This window comes from Vanacampus margaritifer, chromosome 10 (genome assembly GCF_051991255.1).
Source record: "Vanacampus margaritifer isolate UIUO_Vmar chromosome 10, RoL_Vmar_1.0, whole genome shotgun sequence".
Lineage (NCBI taxonomy): Eukaryota > Metazoa > Chordata > Actinopteri > Syngnathiformes > Syngnathidae > Vanacampus > Vanacampus margaritifer.
In genome coordinates, this window is record NC_135441.1 from 10,011,914 (window position 1) to 10,030,661 (window position 18,748).

Genomic DNA, 18,748 nt, shown 5'->3' on the forward strand with positions numbered 1-18,748 from the left:
ATGTTGGTCATTTCAATAATCTTAAAGGCATGAAAAGTTGTTGTTTTTTTGTGTTGCAAAAATATCTGAAGTAACGAACCAAACCATGAATTTATCATTGCACACATAGCTATCATTTTTGCACACTTTGGCAGTTGGGACATTCATCTTATATGTGTCTTCAGGGCGTTATGAGTGAGTTTTCTTTCAAGTTGTTCACTCGTGATCATATCGTCAAGTACATAAGGTTCAATGAAATATCCGATATATTTCCTCGCTCATTATGTGAGACTTTCTGCTTTTCATCAAGTGACTGCTGAATGTCTAGCTGTTGAATCAGACACAAGGGCGAAACTCTCTACTGTGGCTCGATCAGTCAGATGGCAAAGTCAACCGCTTATTAAGTTATGGTTAATGTGTCGCTATGTAGTGTAGCTACATGTACTTTCATAAACAAGAAATCATCAAAAAGTAATTCCAGTCAGTAGTTGGAGTGAATCAGCAGCAGAATTATAAATCAATACGCCAAAGTGACCTCAGATAAAATCATAAACAAATGACTAACACTTTATTGGCGAAGTACAAATGTTGATGATGCAGATTCCTATTATTGTTCTGAAAGGTTTTAGTGTAAAACTTAAAGCTCCAGCTTTGACATTTTCTAACTAGAAATGAATAGAGTCATGGGACAGTTGTTTCGTGCAAATTAGTTCTCCACACAGGTCAAGTCTGCAGCAATTCCTTGGAATTTCTTGCTCAGTGCAAGTCACTCTGATGAACACAGCAAGCTGATCTGATCCCAATTGAAGAGTTTTCTTGTTACAAATTTCTGCCATGATTTAGGCATGAACCAATTATTACAATAGCTGATCTAGATTTATGTATGCTTGGTGATTAAAAGTCTGTAAGTACTCGTCACTTTAAACACTTAACAGAAAACAAAAGGACCACCATTGTTGTATTGTACTATCCTCGATTTCATTAAAAAAAAGGAAAAAAAAGAAGACATTTGAGGGGCATCATTCCAGAACATTCTTTTGCTTTTGGATCTCTATGAAGTTAAAAGTCTGTAACTCATCATTGGTTTGATCAGAAGGCTGTAAACTTGTCATTACACTATATATTTAAGAGGGTAAAGTGTGGAAACAAAGTCGGTACAAGTATTGCCGTGCTTTGATCATATTCATATGATTAGCCATGTCTCTAATAAGGCTTATCTCCTTTTGTGGTGATTCAGCTTCTACTATTGTTGCACCCATGTACAGTATGATGCTTAAGCGATTGACAATTCCGAGCTTACATCACAAGTCAAAATGGCGGTCTTATGCTTTATTTGAGGAGGGTTTGAACTGAAGTCAGATTTATCCAATTCAGAGTGACCCAGTCCCTCCCTCAATGCGTTTGATGCAAATGTGAACAACAAAGATGGCTGATTTCGATAAATTCATTGTTGTTCTGGTTAACGCAGTCATTCTGAATCATGTTGTCTTGTGAACTTATGTCTTGTATTTATATTTGCTTCCAACGCTTTGAGGTAGGAACTGACACAATCCGATTTCCCACTTTCCTTGAATGCAGCGTTTTTCGGTGAATTGACTCTCTCCGCTCATTGAAAAGCATTGGACTGTGGATTGTTTTAACTTGATTTGTGAGGATTATTTTTATTTTAAAATTAGATTAAATGTTGTTTGACTGCTAGGGGTGTTAAAAAAAAAATGATTCGGCAATATATCGCGATATTACAGCGCGCAATTCTCGAATCGATTTGATATGCGGCCGAATCGATATTTAAACATCAAATTTTTTATAAAAATATTCAACAAAACGCCTTACTTAGGGTTAGGGTTCACACGTTAAGCATGGAAGAATGTTATGTGGACATCAAGCCTTAATATTTTATTTCAATGCTGTTCAAACATGAAACAACATATTGTTTCTTAAATACAGCGGCTCACAGTTATAAGCCTGAAGTTTCAGATAAATAAATACATTTTCATACAAATCTTACAGTGTACATGTACAAGTTTACTGAATAGTATTTTTTAAATTTGAGTAAAAAAAATAACCCACAATAATCAATTTATAGATTTGTATCGGGATTAATCGGTATCAAATCGAATCGTGACATTTGAATTGTGATACGGATCAAATCGCCAGATACTAGGCAATACTCACCCCTATTGACTACTATAACAATATGCCTAGTTTGTATGCTAGTCACAGGCAAAAGCAGTACAACACGCCGTGGAAATGAAGCGTTGCATTGTGGAAAGATAACAAATGTTGGTAATTATCGATGAGCTGTACGCCTGCAGCAATGCTAAGCTAATGCCATTACCTTTGTTGGGAAAGTCGCCCCTGCCAACATGGCTGCTACGTAGGCACATCTGTTAGCCTGCTTTAGTCTGCACCAGAGCCGGTCTGCACAGAGCCATAAGACGGGAATACGTGTACCAGTCTCTGTCTGTTGATGGCGCCACAGCGCCAGTAAATAACAGTGATCAATTTTGGAACTATCAGACTTTTACAACTATGTTACAAAAGTTTTTTTTTGAGTGGACTGGGCGCTATTTTTTTTGTCCGTTATATTTAGGTTCCTCTGTATGGAAGAAAACAATTGAACCCCAGGATGTAGCTCATCTTTCTATTGCCAACTTTAGACGACAAACTCTTCTGGGTCCAACCATGCAGTGCACTCCATTTCTTCTCGGTTCTTTAAAGTTCGGTTCAGAAAAGCAAGTACAGTATAGTAGTGTATAAAGTGAAAAGTAAAGTTGTCTTTCGGACAGCACTGATGTTGAGGCGAGGAAGGAAAATCTGAATTTGGAATGTACACAAGACACACATCACCTTTCTTCAACTATGACTGGCATGGTGCCCTCGAGCAAGTCTGCAGTTGTACCGAGCGGCTCCTTGATGTGTATATGTGGGTGTTTGTAACCTTCCCTCCCCCTGCGGCTATGCTCCAAGGCTTTAAAGTAGTCCTATGTCAACTCACCGAGTGAATGAAGTCTTTGCAACATGCTGGGAAATAATATATTATACTAAGTTCTGCTAATATTGTACGACAGCAAAGGTTTATGGCATGAAATGGTGGTCTTGTAAGGTTTCTGATGATGCCACTTCATGCTTTGACCCGTACAAGGTTTGTTTTACATCTTTAATTGACTCTAGGGGGATATTCCCATATGCTACTGTGCTCAATCCATGGAGCCTTCTAAACAGCTGTTGTTCTTTTCCTTATTAAAGCTTTAGGTTTTTAATTTCAACTTGACTCATCCAACACGGAATTAAATTATGGCTTTTCCGAAGTTATCGTTAAAAAGCTGCTAAGTAAAGCCTTTTGTGATGGTGCTGTGATTTCAAGTTTTTTTTTGTGGGTACACTAATGATTGGTCATAAATCACTGACAATACCAATTGCAAAACATCTAATTTACTCAGAAAAATATGTACACAATACACATAGCTACAGACCACACTAGAAGTAAAGGGAAGGGGGATATGAATAAAAGGAAAAAATGCAAAAGATTAATTTTAAAAAGGATTATGGAGTTGTTTTTGGAATCTACCCTCATTAAATGAGCCTTCAGCTCCTGGTGTTAAACTCTTACTTGTCTGAGACATCTCACAAATGGTTCAAATTGCACACTTGTGGATTAAACCTTAACGCCTTAGAAAAACACAAACACAGAAGACTCTCAAAAAGCCTACAGGTTTTGGCTCATGGGACGACAGGATGTGTAACAGAACAGAAAGTTACGCTACAATATTCAGGGATAATTACACCTTAAGCACAGATGTGTAGGCAAGACGCCTTAGGGCGTGCAAATGTAGTCTTAGTGAACGAGAGTCAGCGCTGTCCTTTGCATGTCACGGCAAGGAGCGTTATGTTGATAAGTAGTCAGCCTTCGTATTCACGTTTCATTTCGGTTACTTTAGCCAGTATGTTTGGCGCTGCGGTTCACATACCAGTTATTTTGTAGTCAGATTGTTTTGAAATCAAATTACGGCATAGGATGCCGCCCCAGTTTTACATTGCGACCATTCCTTGTGATTTGAATCGGTATGTACATAATTTATGGCCAATTTCAGTTTATTATGTACAAATGTTGTTGACTGTGTGGAAGCTCTGAGGACCGCTGGGTTCCAATTAGCGTTAGAAGCAAGCAAACAGTTGTGGAACGTGAACTTATCCCATGGTTTCCTTTATGTCTATGTTTAGTATGGTTCAGAAATAATCCTCAGGGGCTTTCATGACTTGAGATGAAGTGAATTGACCACTAGGCCTTTCTATTTATAGTTTTGCTTGTGTTTGTGACTTTTACGACACTTAATTGCCACAATGTTTGGGTGGGGGGGGCATTATTATTGGATGACTGAGGTTTGGGCGGTGGGTTACTGTGTGTGGTGGATGTGCCGGCTGATGGACAAGGGGGTGGTCAGAGGACAGGACCTCTCTCAGAGGAGTGGCTGTTAACCCTTGACCTCACTGGTTAAGCCTGCAGGGTGGTGGCGGTTGAGGCGGAGGGCGTGCAGGCGGTGGGTGGGGGCTGCACCCTGATGTCTTCCTGGTTCAGGGGCACATGATGGCAGGCATAAAGGGCGGCAAGGTGCCTAATCTGTTTTTTGTCTGTGAGGCGTTTTCACATCCCCCGCTATCCTTCTTCTGAGAGAAGCATTTGAGAGGCAGGACAATGTCAAAGGGAAGTGTCTTATTTTATGAGCCATTTAAAGGGGATGGTAGTCTTCCCACAAAAGAAAGCCAGAGAAGTAGTGGAGTGCTGATGAATGCCACGGCACGCAGTCACGTTTGTTTACAAGGTGCCGTTCCCTTGTTTTGACCGCCATAAATGGCTATTTTCCTCTTCAGAGTGACACCTCAACAAAGTTTTCTCTCTGTGTCTTGTTATGTCTTTGAGGACTTGGGAAGCTGGTGTCTCAAGAGGCCTCTAAAAGGATGATTCCGTTCAACTGAAACAAAGGCTATTCATGTTTGTGACTGAAGGAAAATGATTGGCTAAGGTTGCTGTAAATAAGTAAAAGCAATAGTCCAGCATGATGCCTTCTTCTACTGGCACTCAGTGTCCTTGTACCTCGGCCTTCTTTTTTTTGTGTTTTACCTAGGAAGTCAAGAATTTGACTTCCAAAGTATGCATGAGCTAAGAACCTTGAGTTTTTAGAGACTTGAGTCTTTGAGCTAACAATACAACATTTGTACGGACATTCCTGTGAAATATCGACCATCTCACTTTTATTTGTGTACTTTGGTAACTAGGGCTATTTTCCATGTGGATATAGCCCTTCTGAGTGCTGTGCGGTGTGGCCCCTGCTGGTGGGTGGGGGGCGAGTTGAACGTCTGTTAGACCTAGAAGTTCAGTGTGTGTGTGTGTGTGTGTGTGTGTGTGTGTGTGTGTACCCTGTGCTCCCAGTGCCTCCAGTCATGCTTGTACAAAGAGCCATGTGTTGAGCAGTGATGTGATGTGTGAATATGTTTAAGTTGGGACTGCCAGCGTGCGTACATGTGAGCGTGCACATGTACAAGAACGGGGCCTGCCGGGGTAGCCAAGGGTTGGAGAGAGATAAGTTTGGGGAAAGGACTGTGAGAGAAGTCACTAGAGGATTATATGGACTTGATCCCAGACAGAGGGGTCCAATTTATGGCGCCAGGGTGCATCCCTCCTATGGATGCCCACTTTTAAATAAATGTGACTGTGAATCACTATCAATCTTTGTGAAAACCAATTTGAATGTGTTTTCTTTTTGTATAACCCTCTATGTGCAATTACTATATACTGTACTTGTAATTTTTTATTGCAGTTTCATTTTTGTAAGTGATAATCTAACCGATGGATCACTTGGGTTTATGACTTGTAGTTAGAGCTGTGTGAAATACTATATATATATATACATATATATATATATATATATATATATATATGGAAGTGTGATTCAAAAATGTCTACCCTATTATATAGTAACCCTCTATCGTATACCATTTCTTCAAATTTCCTTCTTTGCTTGCCTCAACTGAGGGAATTCCTGGTTCTTTTCCTTACATCTTAGCAATATGCTAATGACTGATGAAGCGACGGGCTGCCCGAGCTCTAGGTAGCGCAGCTGGGGCCACAAGGTGCATTTACATGGAGCCTTTTTAGTTATTTTGATTAAAATCATTTCGAATGAAGATCTGTGGTCACCTGTTTACATGTGACGTGATCCATTCCGACCTGTTATCTACATGCTCCGCTACTTTAATCAGATCAGCCCCGCGGCACCCGTCAGGCGCGCGGACATTGATCATATGATTTATCAAGATGGAGTTCATGCGTCATTTAGCACAGTAGTTGTGATATCTTTAACACTTTTACTGAAGGAACATCTTGATAGAAAAAAACAAGTTCTCCCCTCGCAGGCGAGCACTTGGCAAGACACCGCCATTTTTACGTACAAAACGCTGACGTCATGACACATTTACGTCAAAACAGAGCATGCGCATACCTGACGCAGACTCGCCATTCCGATTGAAGTGTATACATGATGCTCATTCGGATTGACAAAGGAATACAGTATACCACCCCTGTGATTCCCAATGAAATTGAATGAATGAATTTTATTTCTCAAACACACACACACACACACACACACACACACACACATATATGTATATATATCCTGTGTATATATATATATATATATATATATATATATATATATATATATATATATATATATATATATATATATATATATATATATATACTTGTTAACTCTTTTACTGCCAAAAACGTTAAATGATGTTTAGTAAAAACCTACGGAGGAGCGCCAAAGACGTTAAAAGACGTTCACCAAGTTTTTTTTTTGGGGGGGGGGAAACGGGTGGAGGAAAGCCTTGGCCAGCTGTGCTGAAAGTATCAAGCAGATCTAGTTAGTATAATGCCTATTTTTGGCCCCTAGATGGCAGCGATGACTCTCTTTGGACAAGATTGGGTAGGCGTCAGTAGAAGACGTGAAGCGGAGCTAGAGTGTTGAGGGGACAATGGCTGAGGAAGCCATAATGGCGACCGGTTGCAAGCAGCTCATGCTTGAGCATTTTTTTCAAAGACGAAAAGCATCGACCAGTGCTAAAGAGCACATTGATGACGACGATGATGATGATGGTGACTCCGAGGTTGACGCCGAAGTTGGAAGCGTTGACGCCGCGGCTATGATCACGTCATAAAGCCTCACCGGCTAGCGATGCTAACGCCGGAAAATGCGGAGCACAACCGAGCACGCTCCGGCGGACGTTCAATCGGATGACAAAGAGTGCCCCGAGTCCAATGCATATACATCGGAGGAGTGGGTACAGTCTGATCACGGAGAACACACTGGTTATGGACTACGATGCCACCATGAATGGAGCGGATAAGATGGATCAGAACATCTCTTACCACCCGGTATAGGAACTGAAGGACATGAGGAAGCCAGACTTAACACCACCGTAACGTCACCGTATCATGATCCTGAGAGTAAACTTGATGGCAACATGGCCAAGCACACACTGCGGTATATACTTGCTATTCCCCGGAAAAAAAAGCCAGCAAAGAAGTGTAGCGTTTGCAATCGCAGTGAAACTAATCTGTTGTGCAAATCCTGCTGCGTCTCCTTGCACGCAGGGGAGTGTTACAAAAAGAAAAACTGTATATGAAACATCCACACAATTGTAAATAGTACCACGGTTGCACACGGTTGTTTTGTCAAATTGTTACACTGTTGAGTTGAATGTAAACAAATGTATTTTGCTATGAAAAAACACTTTTTCATTGTTGGTGGTAGTGTTTTACAGAAGTAAAGCACTGTTTAGGTGTTTGTGGCATCATTCATGGGAAAAAAAAGTCTCAAATTCACTAGAGTGCATGAAATAATATCGTTTCACAAAAAGCTTGATTTCTCCGTTTTTTGTTTCAAAACAGAGCATTTGGGTGAAACTAACCATTTTCTATTGTTGATTACTGAAAAACGGAATAAGATAGAAACAAACTTTTTTTTCTGATGAAAGATGAGAGTCCAATCTTTCATTTGGTAGTATGTGTGTTTCCATAGTCCAAACACAAAATTTTCTGTGGACCTTGAAAGATCAGTCAAAATGCTTAAATCGGCTGGCACTGGCGACAACCCTTTTCTGAAAACGTCTGGCAGTCAAAGAGTTAAATGGTAGACATAGTTGAATGTTACTTGGGCACATTGTTGTTGCATTTATTTCAGTTCCTTATATCATTTATTTTACTACCAGATAGGTATTTATTTGACCACTGGATAAACACTTTTACTGCCACACGTTATCCAAAAAAAACAACCCAGACAGTGCCAGCCGATTTCGAGCATTTTAACTCATCTTTTAAGGCAAACAGAATATTGTGTGCTGTGACTACATAAACATAGGGAGTACCTAATGAAAGATTGTGTTCCATTCTTTCATTAGAAAAAAGTATGTTTCTACCATATTCCATTCTTTAGTATTCACCATTTGAAAGTAGGTAATTTGAGTGACATTAAGCGAAAATTGAAAAGATAAGGAGAAAGCAAGCTTTTTGTGAAAAAATACATTTTCTCCAGAACAGTGACTTTGACACTAATATTTTTTGTTTAGTGACGCTCTGAATTAAATTTAATGTGACAAAGGCTTTGATCATTCACGTCATCCTTGAAAACATTCCATTTCATCAGATTCATCATGTTTCATTGTAATGTGATACTACTGGGAGCCCATTGAAAAGAGTTACAATGTTGCCGTCTGCTGGCCATAGTTAGTAGGTGTTTTGGGATTTTACAACTTGTTGCACTGCCTATTGAGGAAAAAAACGTAGTAAACGTCAATTAACGTTTTTGGCAGCATTCATTTGGATTTTAGTATACATCATTAAACGTTTTTGGCGGTAAAAGAGTTAATGTTGAGAGTATTTTATTTTTATTACCGGTAACCTTTTTCAGTATAAAATCATGTGTTTGAGAGTAAATTGTCATTTGTTTTCTGTATTTTTAAGAGAAATACTTTATCAGGAAATATAGTTATTGGGATATAGAATTACCTACAGTATGTATGTCCATATCACAAAGCATTACTTGTAGTGATGTAATATAGTAATAGAAGGTAGTTCTTTCCAAGAGCTGACATACCAAAAAGTTGTTTTGCAGTTGGAAAACTAAATTCCATATATTAAAGGCAAGGTTAAAGCTCTTCCTTGTGCAAGTCGTAAAAACCTTTGCAGACACCTCCACTTGGAGAAAACTAAACATACCACCATGCATGGCCTGAAAGGATCCCTGTGTCCCTTCTTTAAAAAACGTTATTGCTGCGGCTTTTTCTTTTAAATTCATCTCAAAATGTACCTTTGACAAGCTTGACAGGTAATGATGGAAAACTTACTTCTAAGAAATGGTTGATTGGAGAAAGCGCCCAATTGTTTTGATTAACTACAATGAGAATTCTGCTACAGAAATCCTTTCTTTACATCCCTTTTCAAACTGGCATTACCATGAAGTGTTTATTTGATTATTTATCAACATGTAGTCCGAAGCCAAGTGAGGAAGGAGAAAGGCATTTGAGAGTAATCTGCACTTTGCTGAATCACTTACCTGTAGAGTGGATGAAGAGCTAATTCTGTCATCTTCAAAGTGAAAAAGAGAGAATAATGCCGCAATTAGCTGTCCGTAATGACTGTGGGGTGCCAGGATAAGATGCACAGCACATTTGGTTGATGGTTGGATGAATGATGTATTGCAACTAAGATGTGTTTGATGTGTTGATGTGACATTTCCATGACTGGCAACTCCAGCAAGTGTCAAGGTTATTTTCTGTAGTATGTACCTTACACTTTTTTTAAAGTATACAATACAATATATATTGTAGTATAATGTAATGTACTGCATTGTTGAATTCAAGGAAAATACATGCTAGGGACTCCACAATGACATTTAGAGTGTAATATTGACAGTTCCTATTCATGTTTATGGCTTGAGGAAGCAGAGGGCTTGTAGGAATGGAGGAAAGAGTCATGGACACAACATTTGACCTCTGCATTTGACCCATCGCAGCGAACACACAGTTAGTGGAACAGACTGTAGCTGCTTAAGCCCCGGGGTGCGGTTTGGAATATCGGCGTCTCGCTCAAAGACACCGCAAGCCCTGTGTCCGGGGGATGTTCCAACTGTGGCAGGTGACGATCTTAACCACCTGGCCACGGCGGCCCTGCCATGTGTGCACTGATGGAAATGAATTAGTCAATCATTGTAACTGATTTCTATTTGCATCCACAGGTTAAGTTTGGAAATGTATTCATGTGACACGTGATCTTATTTTTACGTGGTTGCTTTTTGTCTCTTTTCCAGGAGCGTCCCTGAAAGTCTGTCCGCAGGGTTACTCCTGCTGCACTGTGGAGATGGAAGAGAAGCTGAGCCAGCAGAGCCACTATGATATCAAAGCCCCTGTCTCCAGGCTTAGCACCAATCTCCAGTCCACCTTTAGACAGAGGCACGGGCACTTTGACCGTAAGCAAGCACACGTACACACACAAACGGCAGCCACTTTTCATGCAACAGTACATTTGCCGCAAAATATCATCAGTAGCCCACATGCTGCATGATTTTTGACGGACGCTGCCACCTGCCATAGCATTGGCCTGAGCGGAGACAGTCGGTCTGCGTCCACCGGCCCGTCCACCTGTCTCTCAACGTCTCAGTGCTCTCCCTCAGCGGCCCCCTCTACCGGCCTTCCTCCTCGAGAAAGAGAGAGAGACGTACACACTCCCCGACGGACCACACACATCTTCAGATTTGTGCTTCCTTTTCCTCCGAGTGTGCGCACATGTGTGAATGCCTGTAAATAGTGGGATCACATTTTGCCTGTGGACGGCGGAAGCACATGGGAACATGCGAAGAGGAAGTGGCACAACTTTTGACTGTGCCCTACCAAGCCACCACTGCTGATGTGATAGACGGGAACCCGTCTATCCCATTGTGATCAGTTTAAGGAGGTAGTAAGGCTATGAATGCCACGTTAAGCATATCGTATGTACATACGTGGGTCACAGACCTTTACATCTTGTGTGTCTGTGAAGGAGAGCGAAAGATTGTCAGCAACAGGGTGCGTGTGTATTGCAGCCAGATGTGAACTGGAATGTGACGTGTCGGAATGCGGTGGCAGCTCACTCCGTCCCGCGGCTCCGCCCCTCGCTTTCTCCTTTTGCTGCCCTTTGTCCCCATCTCATGCCTCTCCTGACATTCAGTCTCGTCCTGCTCAAACACTTCTTTTTCTTCCCAGACCGTTTTTCTCCTGCTTTGTGTACACGCACATGTCCAAGTTGGTGTCTTGTGGCGGTGGATTTCCTCAAATTGTTTTAGTGCATCAATAGGTTTTTAATAGGGATGTCTGATGCTACTTTTTATTTTTTAGACCGATACTAGGACGGGTACAGTAACTTCTGGACTATAAGGCGCACCCGACTTTTAATGTTACCGCACCGGGTTCCCGTTACTTTCTTTTCCATAATGAGGGCGCAAATTGTCTCGCTCTCGTTCTCTCTCCTACTGTATTTGGGCTCACTTCTTCTGTTTTGCTCTGCCTGACGCTCTTGAGCTTCCTTTATAGTACTTGTGATCTGATGGATAAACCGCACCTTTGTATAAGCCGCAGGGTTGAATGCAAGTGAAAAAAGTAGCGGCTTGTAGTCCAGAAATTACTGTGCTCAACTCTTGAGTAGTCACCAATACCAAGCAAGTATCACTATCACTAGTACTATTATTTCCTCCTAAAAACAATGACAGAAAATTTTAAATAAAGCAGTTTTCTTAAAATTGCAGGAAATAAATAGCATTGTTCTATTCTTCTAATTGCTAGTTCATGATTGTAAAACAGCCACAAGAGGGTCACCGATACTGGCATCTGCCACCTTCACGAGTACCGATACCTTGAATTAAGGCCAGGTTGCAGCCCGATACCGATACCTGGTATTGGTACTTGCCTGCCCCTAATTTATATTATGTGATTCTTTATATTTTGTACTGTAGCATTTTTAATAATAATTATTCAATTTCTGATATATGATATTGAACTCAAACTTAGCTCAACACTATTTATTTATTTATTCTTTTATTTATTTTTTAACAACAGGTTCATTTCATGTGATGAATGCTCTCTCATGGTTGTGTTTTATTCAAGTTAATGGCCATAGATGATTAAAGGTTTACCATAGGGATGGGCAAGTACTGATGCCAGGTATTTATATCTGGCAGATACCTGGTCTCATTTCAAGCTATCATTACTCGTGGTGGCGGCCCTCTTGTGGCCATTTTATGTTCAGGAATTAGAAATAAGAAGAATAGAAAATTGCCAATAATTTCACCCAGAAAAAATGCTATATTGGGATATGTAGGATTTTTGGGGGGGAGGGGTGGGGGATTTTATGTATGAAAAGCGATAGTGGTGTCGATACCTGGTCTAGGTATCGGCGACTACTCTAGAGTTAAGTACTCATATTGGTATTGGTCTGAAAAAAAGGAGTATCGGAGTATCGACCTAGTTTATTAAATAGAAGTTATGTGCAAACATTTTCTGAGTGGGTAAAAAAGGAGTGTTGTTGTAGGGCTAAGTTTACAAAATCCAATACAGTAATCAATATCGAATCAATTTTCATTTTTGAGCCTGATATCGATTCATAAAACCATGCATTGATTATTTCAATATCTGTTTCCCATAAATTCATAAGAAAATAATGCAGTCCCTTTTCAAAGTCATGTACTGTAGTTGTCCTGGATGGGCCAACCCAGAGCTGACAGTGAAATTGTAACCTGCTTTTCGTTTACCTTTCATGACTGCAGGAAGCTTGCGGCCCTATTCGGACTATTAGATGTGGGATCTCTTTACAAAGACCTGCTGCGCTTTCTTCCACTTGCACCATTTGACACCTCTCACCGCTTATGACATGTTCACATTGCTGTTCTATTATTTACTGGTTATACTCCAAGACACCCTGAAGCTGACACAAAAAGCTTATCCTACTATTAAGTGTTCATGAAGATGACATGGACAGTGCTGCGCGTCTGTGCATAAACAGACATGACTACATGCATTTACACACTAACAAACCCAGGAAGTGATGTATGTGATTAGACACGCTCTCCCCCTGTGCCTGGAGCTAGAAGTCATGGCCAATTAGGAGACCGAAATAGTTCTTCCCACTTTGCCATGATCTCAGCCTGTCTGTCGGCCTTTTTACTCTGACCCTGTCCAGCAGAGAAGGCTTAATATGTGGAATTTAAGAACGTGGATTAAGGCTCCTAACAAGAGACACCCATCGCCAGAGATCCAGCAGCAGGAGTGACGGAATCACATCCCATGAGAAAAGAGTGAGGACCAAGGACTAATTGGCACAAATAGGGGTGCAATTACTTCTTGGGTAGGGATTGGGAGGAGCGGAGTTTAAAGGAACACAGGTGGGGGTGCGAGGAGGAGGAAGTGGGAGGGTGGAATGGGAGGTGTTAAGATTCCCTGTTCCTGTAATGGGTTAAGATCATAATTTAGGGCCCCTATGCAACATGTGGAGATAGATGACTGAATGGCTGGAACAAAATTTTACCATTTGTGTCATTTAACATGTTCATCAAAAAGGTCATACATTAAGCCTTTATGTGCCATGTTGTGGTGGACCCTGCCAGAACCGGCACTGGTGCTGTATATTCATGATAGAATACGATAAGGGTCAGTGAAAGATTATAATCGTATTTAGCGTCTTTATATTGTGTCATTTAAGTCTTTAATAGTTACTTTTCTTTTACTTTTTTTTTTTTTTTTTTTTACATTTTCTGAGCTTTATATCTTCTTCTTTTTTAAGCCATTCCCTATGGAAGGATTTAACCCAATGCACAATTTTTTTTTAAACGATCAATGATGATTGATCAATTTAAATGGTTTAAGTATTTGTATTTAAAAAAAAAAAAAAAGAAAGAGAAGAAGACGTTAAGAACTTGATTTTATCATTTATTCAAGAAATTTGTATAGCCCCTGTCACGCCAGAGTCATTGAACTTCGGGTGGTCCGACACACTCATGTTGTTCATGTAGAACCCTGATCTGTTCTTTGTGCTGACTTCAAACTTGTTGCTACTAAAAAACTCCATTGTGGCAAGGAAAACCTTTTGTTTTAATCTCAATCAGTGAAGAGCAGAACTTGGTTTCTTGTCGTCTGCTATGTGTGCCTGTGCATGTGATTTGGGGGCTGCAGTGTTTCCGGTATCCTTGGCAACACAGTGGGGATTTGGAGTTAAAAAAGCCCTCAACTTAACCCACCCCATGCTGCCCTCACTCCTCCCCTTCCCCATTTTTTCTTTTTAGTGTGTCAGTCTGGAGTGGAAGTGACAGCATTACGAGGGGACTGTGTGTGTGCGTGCGTGCGTGCGTGCGTGCGTGCGTCGGTGGCAAGGAACGTTTAGTGTCTCCCTCTGTGAGAGCATGGGAACTTTACATTTCAAAGGCAAGCATAGGGCACCCAGAAAAAGTCCAGCGGGACAGAAGTTTTGTCTGCGCGCGGCAGCGAGGGGGAGAAGAGCAAGAGTGGATAGAAAGGAGATGAGTGAACAGGGGGGCTGTGAGCGTACGCTCGCATGCACGCACGACTGAAGGCGACGCATTTTTCAGTGACTCTGTGGAATTCTCATTTTGTTCAGATTAAGAGAGTCGGGGGTAAGGGGGACTGGATTATTGAGGCTAGGTGGAGGAGGGGGTTGATGGACATTCCTCAGGATGAAGTAGGTCATTGTTCCCTGTCTACTGAAGAGAGATGGCTGAAGGAACTGATGAAGTGAAAGCAGTGTAGGGAGGGAGATGTTGGGATGGGTAAAGACATACAGGTCCATATATAGGAGGGGAAACGGTTCTCATTATTCAGTAATCCTATTGAAAAATGCCTCTGAAGGACTGTCCAAGAGAAGCCAGAAGAAAGGAAAGCCAATGGAATGTGACAACAGAAAAAAATGCCATTGATGATGGTCAGTAAGGAGATGTCTCTGCTGAATGGGCCGTCTGCAATACTGAGACTGACACTTTCCAACAGCCTGCAATTTTTAAGTTTTGGCTTCCCGTAAAGTATTAAAGAAGTGGCTCTTGTTGGAGGTACTCAACCACACCAGTTTCCTATGCGCATTCACCGAACCCTTCTTTATTGAATAATAAAATAGGATTTTTCTCAAATTCAAGACATAGGTATAGGATTTACTAGTGAACAAGATGAACAGGGAGCCAAATCTGTCTCTCTTCACCTTGAGTTCAGAAAGCTTTATGTTTAGTTGTTTTTTGTATCCCTTTACTCCATGCATTTTAAGGAAGTGTTCCTTTTAGTTTTGCAAGATAGTTCGTTGTGCTGGAACAAAATTGCTCAACTTGGCATTACAAGACACCTTAACTCAACAATATTTATAGAGCACTTTAAACAACCACTGTTTTTTTTTTTTTTTAGAAGAAACCCAGGGATAGCAGATTTAAAAAAAAAAAAAAATCTGTCTGTCTGTCTGTATAGCTGTCTGTGTAGCTCACCAGCCGTCCGGCCGTCTGTCTGTCCGGTCTGTCTGTCCTAGCTGTCTGGCCGTCCGGCAGTCTGTCTAGCTGTCTAGCTGGCCGTCTAGCTGTCTGTCTGTCTGTCTAGCTGTCTGTCTGTCCGGCTGTCTGTCTAGCTAAGTGTCTAGCTGTCTGTCTAGCTGTCTAGCTGGCCGTCTAGCTGGCTGTCTGTCTGTCTAGCTGTCTGTCTGTCCGGCCGTCTGTCTAGCTAAGTGTCTAGCTGTCTGTCTAGCTGGCCGTCTAGCTGGCTGTCTAGCTGTCTATCCGTCCGTCTGTCTGTCTGTCCGGCCGTCTGTCTAGCTGTCTGTCTATCTAGCTATCAGCAAAATCAACCTGTTTTTATCCATCTCGCGGCGGCCATTTAGCCACTTACTGTCGACTAAAAATGACTGGTCGTTGCCTGAGCCCATTGTGATGTCATTTTCAGTAGACAGCAAGTGCCAAAATGGCCACCCCCTGAGTAGATAAAAACGGGTTGATATTGCTGCTTGACTTTTTCCACAAACGCAATATTAATCAGAATATCATGTTTAGACTACTGGGGCTGCATAGAACATATTGTTAAGAAAATGTTTGTGTTGAGTTCCCATTTAAATCAATGACACTGAATCAACAGCATCTCAGCCAATTGGTGCACTCAGTTTTTTTCTCCTCACTGATTCAATTAATAAATACATGGTCAGAATTGTAAATGGTGCGAATAGGTTGTATGGTTAAATGACACCAATCTCTCCTTGTCTTTCAACCAACAGAGTTCTTCCGGGAACTTTTGAAAAACGCCGAGGAGTCACTGCACAGCATGTTTGTACGAACCTACGGGATGATGTACGTGCAGAACGCCGAGCTGTTCAAGAACTTCTTCCAGGCCCTGACACGGTACTACGTGTCCGGCAGCGCGGCTGTAAACCTGGAGTCCATGCTGTCGGACTTTTGGGCCGACCTCCTGGAGAGGATGTTCCGGCTGGTCAACGTGCAATATGAATTCAGCGACGCCTACATGGAGTGCGTCAGCCGCCACACGGAGCAGCTGCAACCTTTCGGGGACGTTCCTCGCAAGCTCCGCATCCAGTTGACGCGTGCGTTTGTTGCCGCGCGTACGTTTGTGCGAGGCCTGAACCTCATGCCGGAGATAGTCAACAAAGTCTCAACGGTAAGAGGAGAAGAGTTGCGTTTTTGCTAGCGATAAACCTTTCACTAGGAATGTAGCGCTGTGTTTTCTGAACGCGTATCATTCCTGGCTACGATCCCATTAAAGTCTGATAACATAAACCACTTTGTTTTCTCTGCTATGACATGTTTTTCCACTGTACAGAGTGATTAATTGATGATTAGATTATACTGTTTGGTGAAATAATGGCTCGTAAACTAAATAGTCAGAGTCCGAGTGTGTTACTGAGTCAATGTTTGTCTTCCAACTGCCCTGCAGGTCAGCGCGTCTCCCAGCTGTGTGCGAGCCGCCATGAAGATGTTGTACTGTCCTTATTGTTCGGGCCAAGTGGCGCTGAAGCCCTGCCAGAATTATTGTCTGAATGTGATGCGGGGCTGTTTGGCCAACCAGGCAGACCTGGACACCGAGTGGAACAACTTTCTTGGTAAGTCCCTATAGTCTGCCTTTGTTAATTTTATTACACTGATGTTAGTTTTCATCATTGACCAAATTTCATATTTCTCCATCTGTATTGCAATGATAAGTGGTTTAAGGTATTTGGTTAATGGTTCTTGGCAGTGATTCCCAACCAGTGTGCCTTGTGAGATTATCAGGTGTCTCATGGGAAATGACTCCATTTTATTTTATTTGTCCAAAAATAATTTATTTAAGACAAATAAATGTAGTGACGTATAGTGACAGACAGCACAATTAAATTCTCTTCCACTAGATGGCAGAATGTATAGAATTTTAGTATCCACTTAAACAGTTGAACATTAGACCCCATAACCTGAAACACTCATAAACCGAAGTAATGTTTCCAGTTGAAATGAATGGAAATGAAGTTCAATCAGTATGTGGTTTAAAATAAATATAATACAATATAAAATCTAAAGGCTATGACAAAGAAATAAACCACTAAATGAAAATAGCTATTTATTGCTTTTTAACTTGAATTAAGGAGGGAAAGGTGGAGTTCAGACTTCAGCTCCTCAATTGAAGAAGTCTTCTTCTATAATAACATGAGAAAATGCTGATTCGGGTGTTTTTTCTCTTTTGTCTGTTTCTTTTGTAATTCATTGGTGGATTTTGACACGACAAGCAAATCCAAGGCGACATGTCTTATTATGTTTCAGTTTTTTATTTTTTTTATCACAAAGTGGGACCTTATTTTGTCACTTAAAATTGCCTCTGTTGGCCATTGTGCTGCAAATTTGTATTGCCTCACCCTGACTATCATCAGCATGCGCTTTCTATTTGTCAGTCTAATGAAGAGCAGATACAGTACGACTCAGTAGCCAACCTTGCCTTGTTGTTACACGACATAAAAGAACAGCACAAATCTGTTCACTCATTTAGAGCTTAGTTTACTTGTTTAGCAAAAGTTCTGCAGGCCAACATCGTACCTTATTCCATGTTCATTGCAGTTTGCATTTGTGATCGAGTGAATGCTCATAGGTGGAAATTCTGCCTAGCGACAACGTGTGGACACCTATTTTGACGTACTAATTACTAGTGCTGTCAAAGTTAAAGCGTTAATCGATTAATTAATCACAAAAAAATATTGCATTAATCATGAATTAACGCAGATTAATCACACTGTTAATTTTGACCATTGATTAGCCTTTAGCGTGACAGCGGATGGCTACGTTTAAGGTTTGAGCAATAAACATAATTTCATGCATTAAAGTAAGGCATTTAATGAATGTTTGCGTATCACATTTAGAATATTTGTTCATTTCAAAATATCGGGGTTATTTTATTCCATTTTAAATTATGCAAGCAATTAACTGATTAGAAAAAGAGGTGGATGAGAGTTTGCAGTGGATCAATTTTTTTTGAAGACGTCCTCATAGCATTGAATATCAAAATAATTAACACATAACTGGGGCTCTTCAAATTTTCTATTTTTTTTTTTTTTTTACAAACGTTTGGGCATAACCCCAATTGTTTGTAAAAGGTTCGTTCCTAACTTGAGGTTCCACTGTATTTGTTTGGTGGTGTGCAACGAGAATTTTGCTCAAATATGTGCCTT

At 40.9% G+C, this 18,748-nt stretch overlaps 1 protein-coding gene across 1 annotated transcript in view; it reads left to right on the top strand.

Annotated features, from left to right (window-relative positions):
- The window catches only part of gpc4 (glypican 4), a 39,070-nt gene that overhangs the window by 14,406 nt on the left and 5,916 nt on the right, over positions 1–18,748 (top strand). The window contains exons 2-4 of the mRNA XM_077578270.1: positions 10,350–10,508; positions 16,319–16,716; positions 16,993–17,158. Of these exons, the coding sequence (XP_077434396.1) occupies positions 10,350–10,508; positions 16,319–16,716; positions 16,993–17,158 (723 nt within the window). The remainder of the gene's footprint in view (positions 1–10,349; positions 10,509–16,318; positions 16,717–16,992; positions 17,159–18,748) is intronic.